Source organism: Asparagus officinalis, chromosome 10 (genome assembly GCF_001876935.1).
Source record: "Asparagus officinalis chromosome 10, Aspof.V1, whole genome shotgun sequence".
NCBI classification, from domain to species: Eukaryota; Viridiplantae; Streptophyta; class Magnoliopsida; order Asparagales; family Asparagaceae; genus Asparagus; species Asparagus officinalis.
The window spans coordinates 60,723,259-60,738,672 of NC_033803.1; the positions used below are offsets into that span (position 1 = coordinate 60,723,259).

General features: G+C 34.5%; 1 protein-coding gene across 1 annotated transcript in view; it reads left to right on the top strand.

The window, feature by feature from the left end:
- The window catches only part of LOC109826787 (putative SWI/SNF-related matrix-associated actin-dependent regulator of chromatin subfamily A member 3-like 2), a 25,374-nt gene that overhangs the window by 6,466 nt on the left and 3,494 nt on the right, over positions 1 to 15,414 (top strand). Inside the window, exons 14-19 of the mRNA XM_020393807.1 lie at positions 725 to 792; positions 11,337 to 11,459; positions 11,542 to 11,641; positions 11,725 to 11,837; positions 12,599 to 12,877; positions 12,955 to 13,155. Coding sequence (XP_020249396.1) covers positions 725 to 792; positions 11,337 to 11,459; positions 11,542 to 11,641; positions 11,725 to 11,837; positions 12,599 to 12,877; positions 12,955 to 13,155 — 884 coding nt within the window. The remainder of the gene's footprint in view (positions 1 to 724; positions 793 to 11,336; positions 11,460 to 11,541; positions 11,642 to 11,724; positions 11,838 to 12,598; positions 12,878 to 12,954; positions 13,156 to 15,414) is intronic.

Below are 15,414 nucleotides of genomic sequence, written 5' to 3' on the forward strand. Positions count from 1 at the left end.
TTCTTTGCAGCCATCAAGTTGTTTAGATTGATGGTGCATCTTTCTACACCATGCAAAAGGCAACCCTGGTTTGACTGGCATTTCACGTGTAGAGCTCTTCCTTTTTTGGTAAAATCCTTTATTAGATTGATACATTGAAGTGTGATGACATCTGCAAAATTCCATGCCTGATGAATATACCGAAGTTTTTTTGATGGGTAACTACTTCAGACGACTTAATGCTACAAAGAGGTCATTTACATGATAACAACACAAGGCTAACCGTAAGCCTTAGTAAGGTTTGAAATGACCTGGTGGTCACAGGTCCAAGTCGTGAAAGCAGCCTCTCCATAATATGCATAAGGCTGCGTTCATCTCTCTCCCCTAGATCCGGCAGGGGCAGCCATCTTGTGCTCTAGGATGTCTTTATATTGCAGTCCTCAACATCCTCCTTCCTGTTCATGTATATGCATGCTAGTTGCTGTTATAGTTTGAATGCTGATGTGAGCCATGTGTCCTTTTCCTGATTATCTCTTTCTTTGTTAGTAATTTTGTGTGGAACTGGATTATCATGTAACCTTTCTTATTATTAGTTGTCCTGCCAGTTCAATGATTTAGCCGTCTTCATTTTGCTTTGACAGAAATATTTATGTTCCTAAATCATCAGTAACCTGTTGTCATTTGTCTTTGAAGCATTCATTTAGTTTTTCTTGCTTTCTTCCTAACCTACTAATTCATGTGGCAGAATAAACTGGAGGATATATACAGTCTTCTTAGATTTTTGAGAATAGAACCTTGGGGAAACTGGGGGCTGTAAGTTTTACTATAACTAATTTCTTGATACTATTAATTTTACTGTAGATGCCTTTGGCACCATTTAGTTTTCTATCTCTGGCTTTGTTGCATAAGTTTTAGGCCTTGGCATGTTATGACCTATTACATTTTCTAGATTTTGTAAATCATTTAATACCAACTTTTGTAGTTATAGTGGTGGATTTTCTTCTATGCCACTTGTATCATTTTTCTTCTAAAAACTTTGTTGTTTTGTTATTTTTTTTTGTAAAATGTGTATCTAAAATGTGAAACTCTGTAGAATTTTTGAACTGAGCCCCAATCCATTACAAAATTAACTGGACATTTTAATATGACAACACTAACTGTTCTGCAATTTAATTTACTTGACATATCGACGCATTAATGCATAGGCGACATCATGTACTGGTTGAATTATTCGTGAGAATGAATTGTTCTAAGATTTGTTCTGGAGTACCTCTTTTATTTTATGGTCTACAGAATAGAAAGTCATCTAGGAAATTACTCCATGCCTTTATGCAAAGAGAAGTTCTGTAACTGTGTTGAAGAGAACAAAAAATTATGGCCTCTTATAAATGTAAAATCCATAAAGTAGATTTTGTTCCTCCCTACTCTGTTCACAGTCTGGTTCTCCTATTAAAATAACTGGTCTTGAATTTTTGTTCAGCTTTATTTGTCATGCCTATATTATGCGTACAGCAGAATTTCTTGGACTATAGCGCATAATTATGGTCATTTTCAACCAAATCACAAATTCCTGTCTCATGGAGAATGTTTTATTTGTGCTCCAAACTCTTTGGAACTTCCATGGACTACCATGATTTTGACCATTTTCGAGCAGATCACAAGTTGTCATCTCGCATACAATATGTTATGCATACTATGAAGTTCCCAAATTTCTGTGGATTCTAAGCCATGATCGTGGCAGTTTTCAACCAAATCACAAATAACCATCTTGCAGAGAATATTTTATGTGTACTCTAAAATTCTCAAATTTTTTTAGACTATAAACCATGATTTTAGTTGTATTCTACCAAATCACAATTTGCCATCACACATAACATATATTATGCATAGTACAACATTGCAAACTTTCTATGGATTATAACTCATGAACCCTTTCGTTTTTTGGCTAAATCATAAATTACTGTCCCATAGAGAATATTTCATGTGTACCTCGAAATTTTTTGAATTATCCATTGAATTTTCATGGATAATAACTCATGATTTGGCGATTATCAAGCAAATCATAAGTCACTCCACATAGAATATTTTATGCATACTTTGAAATTTTCAGTGGACTATAATCCATGATTTTAACTGTTGACCAAATCAGAAATTGCTATCCCCCATAGATTATATTATGTGTACCCAGGGGCAGAACCAAGAATTTCGGCAAGTGGGGTCCAATTATTAAACCAATAATGTGTACTTTTAGAGTTTTCTAAATTAATTTACATAGCACTTAACTCTTTTATATCCTTTTTAACTTCACTGGTTGTACCAGACTATCTTTCCTTACAGCCAAGAGGGATGCCATGTGACAAAATTTTAAACTATTTGAAATATTACTAACAATATTAATGTTTTGAATAAAATATTTAAACTGTTTTTATTTATATTTTTCAATCACAAAAATTATAAAACATCCAACATATGTTATGCAAAATGCAAACAATGTCTTACTTAACTGTCTATACTATGTATTTTTCTAATAAGAAAATTATGAAAGTTTTGTCCAAAACAACCTATAATTGATCATAGTTTTTTGGAATTTACCCAGCTATATTTCTTATTGATTTATTATGAAATAGTTAATTAATTAGTCTTTGAGTATCTCATGAGATTTGCATCTTGTTGTGAGGAATGTCGAAGCTGTTTAATATTGGAGTTGTTTTATTACTAATAGAAAAGGAATTATACATTGCGATTACCCATAAAATATATTATGCTTGCACCAAAATTCCTAAATTTCGGTGGACTAAGCTCATGGTTATGAGCGTTTTTGATAAAATCTCAAATTGCCATCTAACATAGAATATTTTATGTGTACTGCGTAATTATTGTAGCCGAATTACCCTTCATTTTGGTCATTTTCGAGCAAATTACAAGTTGTCGTCCCGCATATAATATTTCATGCAGAAATTCCCGGATTTTAGTAGACTATAACTTATGATTCCGTTCGCTTTTGACCAAATCACAAGTTACTATCCCACATAATATTTTATGCGCATTTCAAAAAATTTAAAATTTTGTGGACGATAACCCATGATGCTAGCCATTTTTTAGCAAATGAGAAGTCGCCTCACGCATAGAATATTTTATGCAGGCTCGAATTTTCCTGAATTTTTATGGGTTATCATCCAAGATTTTTTCCATTCACCAAATTACAAATTTCCATCATGTGTAAAATATATTATGCATACACCAGATTCTTGAAATTCTGTGGATTCTAGCTCATGATTATGAAGTTTTTTGACCTAATTAGAATTGATTTACCAAAGAGAGCATTTTTTGTATACTTCAAATTTTTTTGAATTTATGTGAATTATAACCCATCATTTTGGATGTTTTTGACCAAATTACAAGTTTCCATTCCGCATGAAATATTTTTTGCATATTCAGAAATTTCAAAATTTTATTGGACTGTAACCTATGATTTTGACCACTTTCGAGCCAATGACAGATTGTCGTAGTACAAAATTCTCGAATTTTTGTAACCTATAGCCCATGATCGTAATCGTTTTCCACAAAATCATAAATTGCTATATTGTAGAGAATATTTAATGTGTATTCTGAAATTCCCAAATTTTTGTAGACTATAACCTATTATTTTGGTTATCACCAAGGTTTTAAATATCGGTTATCGGGAATTTATCGGACGACCAAAATTCTTATCGGATAGCGGAAATCGGGGATATATCGGGGATAAGTAGTATTTATCGGAGTGATATACTAGATGGTGTATATATATAATTTAATAACTAAAAAATGTAATCTAACCATGCTTAATGAAATATAAACATACCAAAATGTAAATCATCATGTTTAGAATCACTAACCAATTGTAGAAAGCAAAACTTGCATCTTGACCGCACGATGAAACCATTCGATTGCATAGCCTTACTTATCGGCCGATAATCCCGATAAAAAAACCTTACTTATCGGCCGATAAGTACCGATAACGCCGATAACTCCCCGATAATTTGCCAAAAACGATAACCGATTAAAAATCCAAGTTATCCTATCGGAGAGCTCCCAAATCCGATAACTCGGCCGATAATATCGGTTATCGGCCAATATTTAAAATAGTGGTTTGATATGGAGTGAAGCATACACACACACACTAACTTGGAGTGACTTCATATACTAAATTGATTAGTTCATATAAATGGTTAGACAAGGACGTGATATTGTTGATTAAAATTGGAAAGAGATTATAGATGATGTTTTGCTGTAATACTTTAATTATTGAGACGAGGATTGGACTATTTTAGGGTAGTAACTCCTAAAATGGGAGCAAGTTGCTCAACATAGAACTAATAAGGTCTCCAGCACATGAAAAGCTGTTTTAATGAAATTGGACTATTATCTCTTTTTTTAATTAAAATGAAAACCTAGATAACTTTAATTAGTAGAGTTAGTGCCTTGTATATATACCCTTAAATCATACATATCTGCAAAGCTATTACCAAATCTCAGTATTTGCAAAACTATCCCCCTAATCATCAACAATCAAGAAATCCGGAAATCGGGGATATATCGGGGATAAGTAGTATTTATCGGAGTGATATACTAGATGGTGTATATATATAATTTAATAACTAAAAAATGTAATCTAACCATGCTTAATGAAATATAAACATACCAAAATGTAAATCATCATGTTTAGAATCACTAACCAATTGTAGAAAGCAAAACTTGCATCTTGACCGCACGATGAAACCATTCGATTGCATAGCCTTACTTATCGGCCGATAATCCCGATAAAAAAACCTTACTTATCGGCCGATAAGTACCGATAACGCCGATAACTCCCCGATAATTTGCCAAAAACGATAACCGATTAAAAATCCAAGTTATCCTATCGGAGAGCTCCCAAATCCGATAACTCGGCCGATAATATCGGTTATCGGCCGATATTTAAAACAGTGGTTATCACAAATTACCTTCCCATGTAGAATATAGTATACATAGTCCAAGCTTCCCAAAGTTTATTGGACTATAATGCATGATTATGGTTGTTTCCTACCAAATCACAATTTGCAGCCTCATAGGGAGTATTTTATGCGTACTTCAAAAGTTTTGGATTTGTTGACTATAGCCCATGATTTTGTCGTTTTCACCAAATTATGAATTGCCATTACACATAAAACATATTATGTGCACATCTATTTTCTTGATTTTTTTTGTCGATCGTAGCTCCTGATTATGGCTGTTTATGAGTCAATCACAAATTGCCGTGCCACAGAATAATTTCTGTGCTCCGAAATTTTATAATTTCTATGGACTATAATACATAATTTTAACAATTTTTGAGCAAAAATCAAGTAGTCCTGCACAAATTGTTGTCCTGCAAGGAATATATTTTATGTAATACAACATTTATGAGTTTTTGTGATCTATAATTCATGGTTGTTGCCCTTTAGACCAAATCACAACTTGACATCATGAAGAGCATATTGTGAGCATACTCCAAAATTCCCGAATTACTATCGATGACAACCCATGATTTGGCGGTTTTTCTTTAAATTACAAATTGCCATCACACATAAAATATGTTATGCGTACACCAAAAGGACTATAGCTCATGATTATGATTGTTTTTAACCCAATCACAAGTGTCGTTCCATAAGAATATTTTATGCATACTTTGAAATTACCTTACTCTGAAATTCCCACATTTCTATGGAATATAATCCATGATTATGACCTTTTCAGAGTAAATTACAAGTTTTCCTCCCTCATAGAATATTTTATGCGTATTCTGAAATTGTCGAATTTTGGTGGACTGTAACCTTTGATTAGGACCACTTTCGAGCAAATCACAAACTGTCATCTCGTGTAGAATATATTATATGTAGTACAAAGTTCTCGAATTTCTGTGGACTATAACCCATGATAGTGCTATTTTTGACCAAATCCCAAACCGCCGTCTTCCGAAATTTTATAATTTCTGTGGACTACAATGCATGAATTTAGCATATTTCGAGCAAATATCAAGTAGTGCCGTATAAATTGTCGTCCTGCAAGGAATATATTTATGTAATACAACATTTATGAGTTTTTGTGATCTGTAATTCATGGTTGTGGCCCTTTAGACCAAATCACTAATTAATGTCATGAAGAGAATATTGTAAACGTACTCCAAAAGTCCCAAATTACTATCAATGAGCATCCATGATTTGGCAGTTTTTCATTAAATTACAAATTGCCATCACACATAAAATATGTTATGCATACACTGAAAGGACTATAGCTCATGATTATGGCCGTTTTCAACCCAATCACAAGTGTCATTCCACAAAAATATTTTATGCATACTTTGAAATTACCTTATCTGAAATTCCCTAATTTCTATGGACTATAATCCATGAATATGACCTTCTCTAAGTAAATTACAAGTTTTCCTCCCTCATAGAATATTTATGCATATTCTGAAATTTTTGAATTTTGGTGGATTGTAACCTTTGATTATGGTCACTTTCAAGCAAATCACAAACTGTCATCTCACATGGAATATATTATATGTAGTACAAAGTTCTCAAATTTCTGTGGACTATAACCTATGATAGTACCCATTTTTAACCAAATTACAAACTGCCGTCTTTTAAAGAATATTATATGCATACTCTGAAATTGCTGAAGCTTTGTGGGTCATAAACCTTGAATTTGATTGTTTCCCACCAAATCACAAATTCCCATCACGCAATATTTTATGCATATTCGAAAATCCCCAAATTTTATTGGGCTACTGTAACTCATAATTGTGGTTGTTTTCGACCAAATCACTGATTGCCATCCCACATAATATTTTTTGTATAGTTTGAAAATTTTGATTTTTAATGGACTATAACTCATGATTTGGTCGTTGAGCAAACACAAGCAGCCGTCTTGCATAGAATATTTTACGCAATATCTGACTTTCCTGAATTTTTAAGAGGACTATAATGCATGATTTAGGCCATATTTGATGAAATCTAATGTTGATGTCCCGCATAAAATATTTTATCCATGATTTGAAATTCCTGAGTTTCTGTGGAATCCATGATTTTACTGTTTTCAATCAAATCACAAGTTGTCTCGCAAGAGTATTTTATGCGTACTCCGAAATTCTTATTTCTATAGGCTATATAACCCATTATTTTGGTCGTTTTCGACTAACTCACAAATTGACGTCCCACAAAGAATATCTTATGCGTAAATGAAAATTCCTGAATTTCTATGAACTATAACTTATGATCTTGGCTGCTTTCCACCAAATTACAAATTTCCATCACACAAAATATATATTATGTTTGCACCTATATTACTGAATTTCTATAAAGTATAGCTAATGATTGTGGTCTTTTTTGACGAAATCACAAATTATTGTACCACATATAATATGTTATGCATACTCTGAAACTCCTAAACTTTTGTGAACAATCCATAATTTCGACTGTTTTCGACCACGTCACAGATTGACTTTCCATAACTAGTATTTTATACGTAAACCAAAATCTTGAAATTCTGTGGACTATAACCTTTGATTTTGGCTGCTTTTTACCATATTACAAATTCCCGTGCTGTATAAAAGATATTATGCGTATTCCTAAATGCCCAAAATTTTGTGGATAGCTCTTGATTGTGGAGGTTTTCGAGTAAATCACAAATAACAAAGATTATGCGTAGAACCAGCACAAAATATATTATGGTGTTGCTATACCGAGATCGCAAATTGTAGAAATTATGATTAGAACTCCCACAAAATATTCTATTAAATATTTTTCCATGCTAGATAAAATATATTATGTGTATACCAAAATCCTCGAATTTTTGTGTGCTATAGCTCATGATTTGGTGGTTTTCGACGAAATCACAAATCACAAAGTTTTATTTGGTAATTCAGCCTTTATTGTATAGAATTGTATGTTTATTAAATTATCGTTCTGATGGAATAATATTATATGTTGTACAAATTTCTTGAATTTCTATGGATTATAGCCTATGATTGAGCCATTTTCAGCCAAATCACAAACTGTCGTCTTGTAGAGAATATTGTATGTGTACTTTGAAATTTCAGAGTTTTTGTGGACTATAAACCATGATTTTGTTTGTTTTCCACTAAATCACACAACTCACAGAATATAACTCATGATTTCGGTTGTTTTCTACCAAATCACAAATTTTCATTCAACAGAAAATATCTTATGCATAGTTCAAAATTTTTTATTTCTGTGCAATTGATTTTCTTCGTTTTCAAGCAAATCACAAGTCAACGTCCTGCATAGAATATTTTAAGCATACTTTGAATTTCTTGAATTTATGTGGACTATAATCCATGATTTAGGCCGGTTTCAGGCTTTCAGCCAATTCAAAAGTTGTCATCCCGCATAGAATATGTTATCCCTACTTTGAAATTCTTGAATTTTGTGGACTATATATAATCCATGATTTCTGACGTTTTCAAGCAAATCAGATGTCATTCCGCAGAGAATATTTTATGCTACTCCTAAGTCCCAGTATTTTTATAGACCCATGACTTCGGCCATTTTCGACCAACTCACAAATTAAAGTTTTGCAAAGAATATTTTATGTGTAAATAGAAATTACTGAATTTCTGTGAACTATAACCCATGATTTTGATGTTTTCTACCAAATTACAAATTGCCATCACGCATAAAATATATTACGCGTACACCAAAATTCACGAATATATGTGGACTATACCTCATGATTGAGTACATTTTCTTCCAATTCATGAATTTCTGTACCACAGAGATTTTTCATGTGTACTTAAATTTTTTTGAATTTTTGTGGACTTATTAACACATGATGTTGAACATTTCAAGCAAATCACAAATCATCTTCCCACATAGAATATTTTTTACATACTTGAAAGTTCCTGAATTTCTGTGAGCTATACTACATGGCTTTGGCCATTTTCGACCAAATCACAAAGTGTCATCTCGCATGGAATATATTACGCTAGTGCTAAATTCTTGAATTTCAATGGAGTAGACACATAATCGTGGTCGTTTTCAACAAATCGCAAATGAGGTTCCGCAGAGAAAATTTTATGCGTACTCTGAAATTTCCAAATTTCCTTGGATTATAGCCCATGATTCTCACAAATTGACGACCCCCAAGAAATATTTTACGCGTTCTCCAGAATTTTCAAATTTTTGTGACAACCCATGATTTTGGCCGTTTGATACTAAACTACAAACTGCCATTACACATGAAATATATATGCACACACCAAAATTCTCGAAGTACTGTGGACTATAGCTCATGATTAAGGCCATTTACTTCAAATCACAAATTTCCTTATTTAAACTCTGTATGGATATCTGAATCTGCCGGAAGCCCCAAATGAAGTTCAATTTCATTTTGATTAGCACCTAAAATTCAAAAATTTCCGTAACACCTTGATTATTTGTGCCTTCCCATAGAAGCATGTGCCAAGGACTTACCTATGAGCAAAGACAACATATAGACAGTGTGATGGTGTGACCTTAACATTTGGGGAACATGTTCCTTTAGGACATGAAATAACATCACTGTTTTTCTTGTGTGTTTTGAGGGTTTCTATTCTCTCTCTTTTTTATTTGGGGAGGGTGGGGTTGCTTTTGCTGAAAGAACAAGTGATTAAGGTAAAGGGTTTGTTCTTTGTAAAATGGCTTAGGCTGAAACTGTGTTTAGTGATGGTTAAAACTACGGTCAAGAAAGCAGGACTGCTGCAGGTGTTATTATCTTGAACATTATTACCGCACATGTCCGTGATGAGTTGAGAAGTAGTTACACACAATTTAATGAATAATAGAGAAGGACGTGATTTGAACGCCGAGTGCCAGCTATCACAAAAAAGTAATTAGAAGGTGCAAATGTGGGATTCATATCTCACCAGTACATAAATAATTGAAACCTCCTACCGAAAAACACAAAAACCCATCACTCATTTTTTTTTATAAATCTTTGATTGAAGTAAGATATCAGGTAGAAGGATGTCCTTTAAAAAAAATATTAAGAAGTTATCTTTCCTGTTTTTCAAGATATTTGTTATATTGCATGGTCTATCCAATCTTAAAGATCTCTGAAGACATTTTGCTTGCGAAACATTTTGTAGCTTATTTCTGAAGTATCAAATCCTGAAAGTCAGTGACTATAACATATAACATAGTGATGAACCAAGTTCCTTCTAGAACTTAAAGTAGTGATTATTGCAGCTGAGCAGGTTCTGAGTTTGATGATGTATAGATGAGTTGAGCAGAGCTTTGGAGATCTGCAATGCCAAAAACAGTGTAAGCGGGGTTCAGTTTGTATGGAGTCTGAGTAGGAAGAAAATACCCCGGAAATGGGCCCCTGCTCAACTGATTGTTGTTGATTGCAGTTCTCTGAAGCTCTCTTCAAGTCTTCATCATCTCAGCTCTCTTCAAGTTTTCATCATCTCAGTAATCCATCGTGAAGCTTGAATCATTTGCAGTGCAATTTGATCTTTATTTTGATGAGTCCAGTAGGAATTTTTTTTCACTCAGGAAATATATCTGCACGAAGTTTACATAATTTCTATTGAGCTGTTTACTTATAATTACTTTAAAAATTGTAGTTAATAAATTAACACCTTTCTCTTGATAACTGTGCTGAGCATTCAACTGCAATATATGTGGCCTTATCGACATCCGTGTCAGCTGCTGTCTATAGAGACCTTTTTTTTAAGAGATTAATTGTGGGCCAACATTTTTGTATAGCTGCGACTAATGAAATCATTGATGCAAAAGAGATTCAAATAGGCTCAGATTCTTTCAACTAAAAAACTAGTTGATGTGATTTTTTTGGCAATATGGGAATGGGTACAAAGTGTATCAGTTTACAGGCTAAAAATGACAATTTAGTATTTTAAGGACAGTTTCATGGTAATTTCCGCATGTTTGTTAGAGATTTTGTATTGCAAAGGGAATCCTTAACTTGCCAGCTGTTTTATTTACCTCTTGCCCTCAGTTATGTCTAAAATGTCCAAATCCACAGGGTTACTTGTGTTCCTCACTGTCTCGATAGATATAAAGAAAGAACATTTTCTTCTTATTGAATTAGTAATAATGCTATTATTATTTTTTTATCAAATTGCAATGGAAATATAAGTTCATTAAAATTTACCTTTCTTAATTTCCAGAGAGAGCTTGCGGGGCTTGTTAGTCGAACATTAAAAAGTTTCTTCATTGGATGGATCCAAATGGTTAAATTAGATATTTTAGTTCTAACGTTTTACTAGTTTCTATGTATTGTAAGTTTTGGTTCTTTACTGGATAAACTATGGACTCATATATTTTCGTGTACTTAAGGTGGCATAAACTCATCCAAAAGCCTTACGAGGAAGGCAATGAACGTGGTTTGAAATTGGTGCAGTCCATACTAAGGCAAATAATGCTAAGAAGGACAAAATCTAGTACAGATAGAGATGGCAGGTATCTTTGATGTTGGCTTCAAGGTGTAATAATTTCCATTTGTGGTTTATTTCTCTGTGAAATTTTATTTACTCTGTTACAGGCCAATTATTGTTCTTCCACCAGCACGTGTTGAGATAATTTATTGCGAGATGACAGCAGCTGAGAAGGACTTCTATGATGCATTGTTTAAAAGATCCAAGGTTCAGATATCCATTTATGCTACATATTATCTGATACAGTTTCATAGGCGGAAATGTTATTTCCAAAATGAGACTTTGTGCAGGTGAAGTTTGACCAGTTTGTTGCACAAGGACGGGTCCTTCACAATTATGCTTCAATATTGGAATTGCTTTTACGGCTTCGTCAGTGCTGCGATCACCCATTTCTCGTGAAGAGGTTTGCTTCTAGCTGCTTAGCGGGTTTAATGAGCTTAGTTTGAACTAGACGCTGAGCCAAACACAAACTGTTCGTGAGCAACTCATTCATTTGACAACCCTTAAACGTGACGTGTGATTTCAGTGGTGGGGAAAAAGTCCGGTGCTGATAAGTGCCCTCATATTTTGCACATCCACTGTTTTGGATTTCTTGTTTAGCTATAGCTGAATGTTTATGGTTAACTAGAATATAGAGCTCTTCATGAACTATGAAGAGAAAAATACCAAGTAACTGATGAAGCTCTGGAGCACATGAATGGTGGTTGTTTATCTGACTCAGGATTCGTTGCTGACACATATACCTTTGTTTATTCTTTATGACCTGTAAATCTATTTTTAGGTTTCATTGCTAGACAATTATGCTTTCAATACTGAACTTAATTTATCATTTTGTGGTTGATGCTCTTAATATTATACTTCTAGTTGTATTTATTAGTTTAACTATTAGTTAGATATTTACCGGAACATATTCTTATTATGTTATACTCAAAGCTTAGATTTTTTTGTCCCTTCCGCCACTCACATTATATACTTATACTACAAGTTCACTACTGATACATATCTTTAAATACAACTAGCAAGCTGGACTTGTACAGCTTCATGTTTTCGAAGGCTATATAATATTGGATTCTTTTTGGCTTCATTTGAAACATTTTCCCATGCCTTCTACTGTTTATACAACTAAATTATTGAGATGCTGATGATGAACTACGATTTGCCCAGTCGTGGTGATACCCGAGAGTTCTTAGATCTGAACAAGCTTGCTAAGCGTTTCCTGCAAGGCGGTAAGGATGCTATTGGTAAAGAATCCAACATTCTACAATCAGAGGCCTATATTAAGGAGGTTGTGGAGGAATTACGTAATGGTGAAGAAGGGGAATGTCCTATTTGCCTGGAAGTATATGAAGATGCAGTATTGACACCCTGTGCTCACCGCCTCTGTCGAGAGTGTCTCTTGGCCAGCTGGAGCAATGCTACAACTGGCTCTTGTCCTGTTTGTAGGTATACTCTGTTCTCTGCATTTTCTGTTATCTCAAATAACACACAAAAGTATCTTACTTATGATCAATCTTTTACAGGAGTATCATCAATAGGCAGGAGCTAATAACTGCACCCACCAGTAGCCGCTTCCAAATTGACATTGAAAAAAACTGGATTGAATCGTCAAAGATTTCCGTTCTTTTACAGGATCTGGAAAACCTTCGGTCTTCAGGATCTAAAAGTATTTTGTTCAGCCAATGGACTGCATTTTTGGATCTTCTTGAGATTCCTCTTTCAAGGTACATGCCTCCCTTGATGTCTGAACCTATAAGTTGGCTAGAAAAGTACAGTAACATATTTCTGGGCATTTTTTTGAGTGGTCAAAGAGGGAACAAACAATATCAACTGTTACTTAAGAGTGGCAAGGACCATTAAAAGAATCGTTCTGGAAATAATTCTTGGCTCATAACAAAAAAGAAAAAGAAGGTTTACTGCCTTTTAAAAACTGATATAAATCATCGTCTGCAAAAGCATTTACTAAAATTTCTGTGGTTTAGGAGTTCTAAATTCTAACCCCTGTCTTCGGTAATCTTAACTGTTTATTGTCAATTTGGTGTCTCGGGTCAAATCAGTGTTGATCCTTTGCCCAGCTCTCTAGTTGACTTGAATCCTTGTTCTCCTTCCCAAAGTGGACATTATGCCAACAGCGGTTGCAAATTTTTGTGTGTTTTCCTAGAATATGCTCACTATTTCTTTTTTTTTCTTTTTAACTGGAAGTAGAGATTGCAGTTGGTATATTCACACAAGTTCATGTTTTAATGTAAATAATTACAATTGCCAATACTGGATAGGTTGCTTCTTAAGTCAAGAAAATGCTCACAAGATGGACATATGTTTGTATTTGCGGATGTGCTTTTCATATTTTATTAGATACATAGTTAATTAACAATAACATGGGTTGCATTTTTAGAATGCCCTCCGCCCTCATATTATGGGTCGATATGCTAAACCCTCCCCACCCCTTCCGCGCATCCAAACGCACCCCCGCCCCAACTAGTTTTAAATTTGACCGAAAACCCCCCATTGCTCTTTTGAGGGGTGTTATGGATATGGATAACCCTCTTGACTTTTTCATTCGGCTTAACCTTCCTGAACATGGGGTGACGTCCACCCAAACCCCTCCAGATCTTAGCACTTGCTTTTACACTCATCCTGACTCGTCCTGCCCTAAAATGCAAATATGACCATATACATTGGGAGAAACCTCCCATTTAAAATTACTCAGTTAAAGAGTCCCGCCACCTGTAAAAGGAATACCCCTCTGTGAATTTTTTTTTGACAAACAAGAGTAGAATGGTGTGTTTAACAATCCCCCCCCCCGATCCCCCCACCCCCCATCACCCAAACATAAAAAAAGTAAAAAAAAATTGCTTTTTTTTGGTATGTGGCTTGTTAAATGACACGTTTATGACTATTGAGGGTGATTACTCTTTTTGAGGGTGAAGGTTCAGCACTACTGTTTTTTTTCTTTTTTTTTTTCTCTTTTGATCGGGATGGTTAGGGATGGTGGGGTGTGGGAAAGTGTGTAAGGCGAGAAAAGTGGTCGGATGTCAAGCTCGGAGTTAGAAGCAAAGTTCGAGGGGGTTCAGCTACAACACCCCAAATCGGGGAGGGAGAGGTATCAAATTTAACAATAGAATGCGACCCACAAATAGGAGTTTGAGGTTCTTATTCCCCGAGATGTAACCTAATAAAATATTACATAACAGTGACCTAATGTAAATGTTGTGCATGCAAGAGAAACTTCACATTTTTCGTTCTGGATGGCGACGACTCATTAAATCAGCACAGCCGAAGAAGAAAGTTTAATCAGATCAGGGTTTAACAGAATGATTGATAACATTCTGGTGTGCCATTTGACAGTATGTGATTCTATTAGATTGAACTTCCTGAAAAATTGAGCACGCTTAGTAATCTTTCATATATCTCTCCAAACAAGGGTACTTACTGATGTCTTTAACAAGGCTGGTGGTTTGAATAAACCTTACCGGCACATCTAATGCCTTTGTTGGATATGTGACATACTCTTTAAAAAAGCATGCCTCCAGATGTTTTGTAAAAAGCGTTAAAAACCCCGCTTAAGCCAGTTTTTAAGCATTAATGTCCCTGCCTTGCTCGTTCACCGTTTCTTCACCAGTGTTGAGGTTGTTTTAAGCAGAAGCGGTTCCATTGGAGACTGCTTCACAGCCAGTCCTCACTTCTGCACTTCTCTTTATGTGAGATGATTGAAATAATCTGAAAAGTCTGCTATATCCTCATATATGTATGATGCCATGCCAATACATGAACGAAAAATTTTAATATACAAGTCCATCTTTAGACAATCTAGTGGTAGTTACAGAAAAGAAGAATAGTTGCACCCCCCCCCCCCCTAAGGATAGTTTGGTGATGCGCTTCGGTTGGACAGAAACACCATTCAAATGTCATTTAAAATTTGACGCTAGCCATTAATTTTTGATCATGCATCATGATCATAAAGAAACTCGTGAGACTTAGAT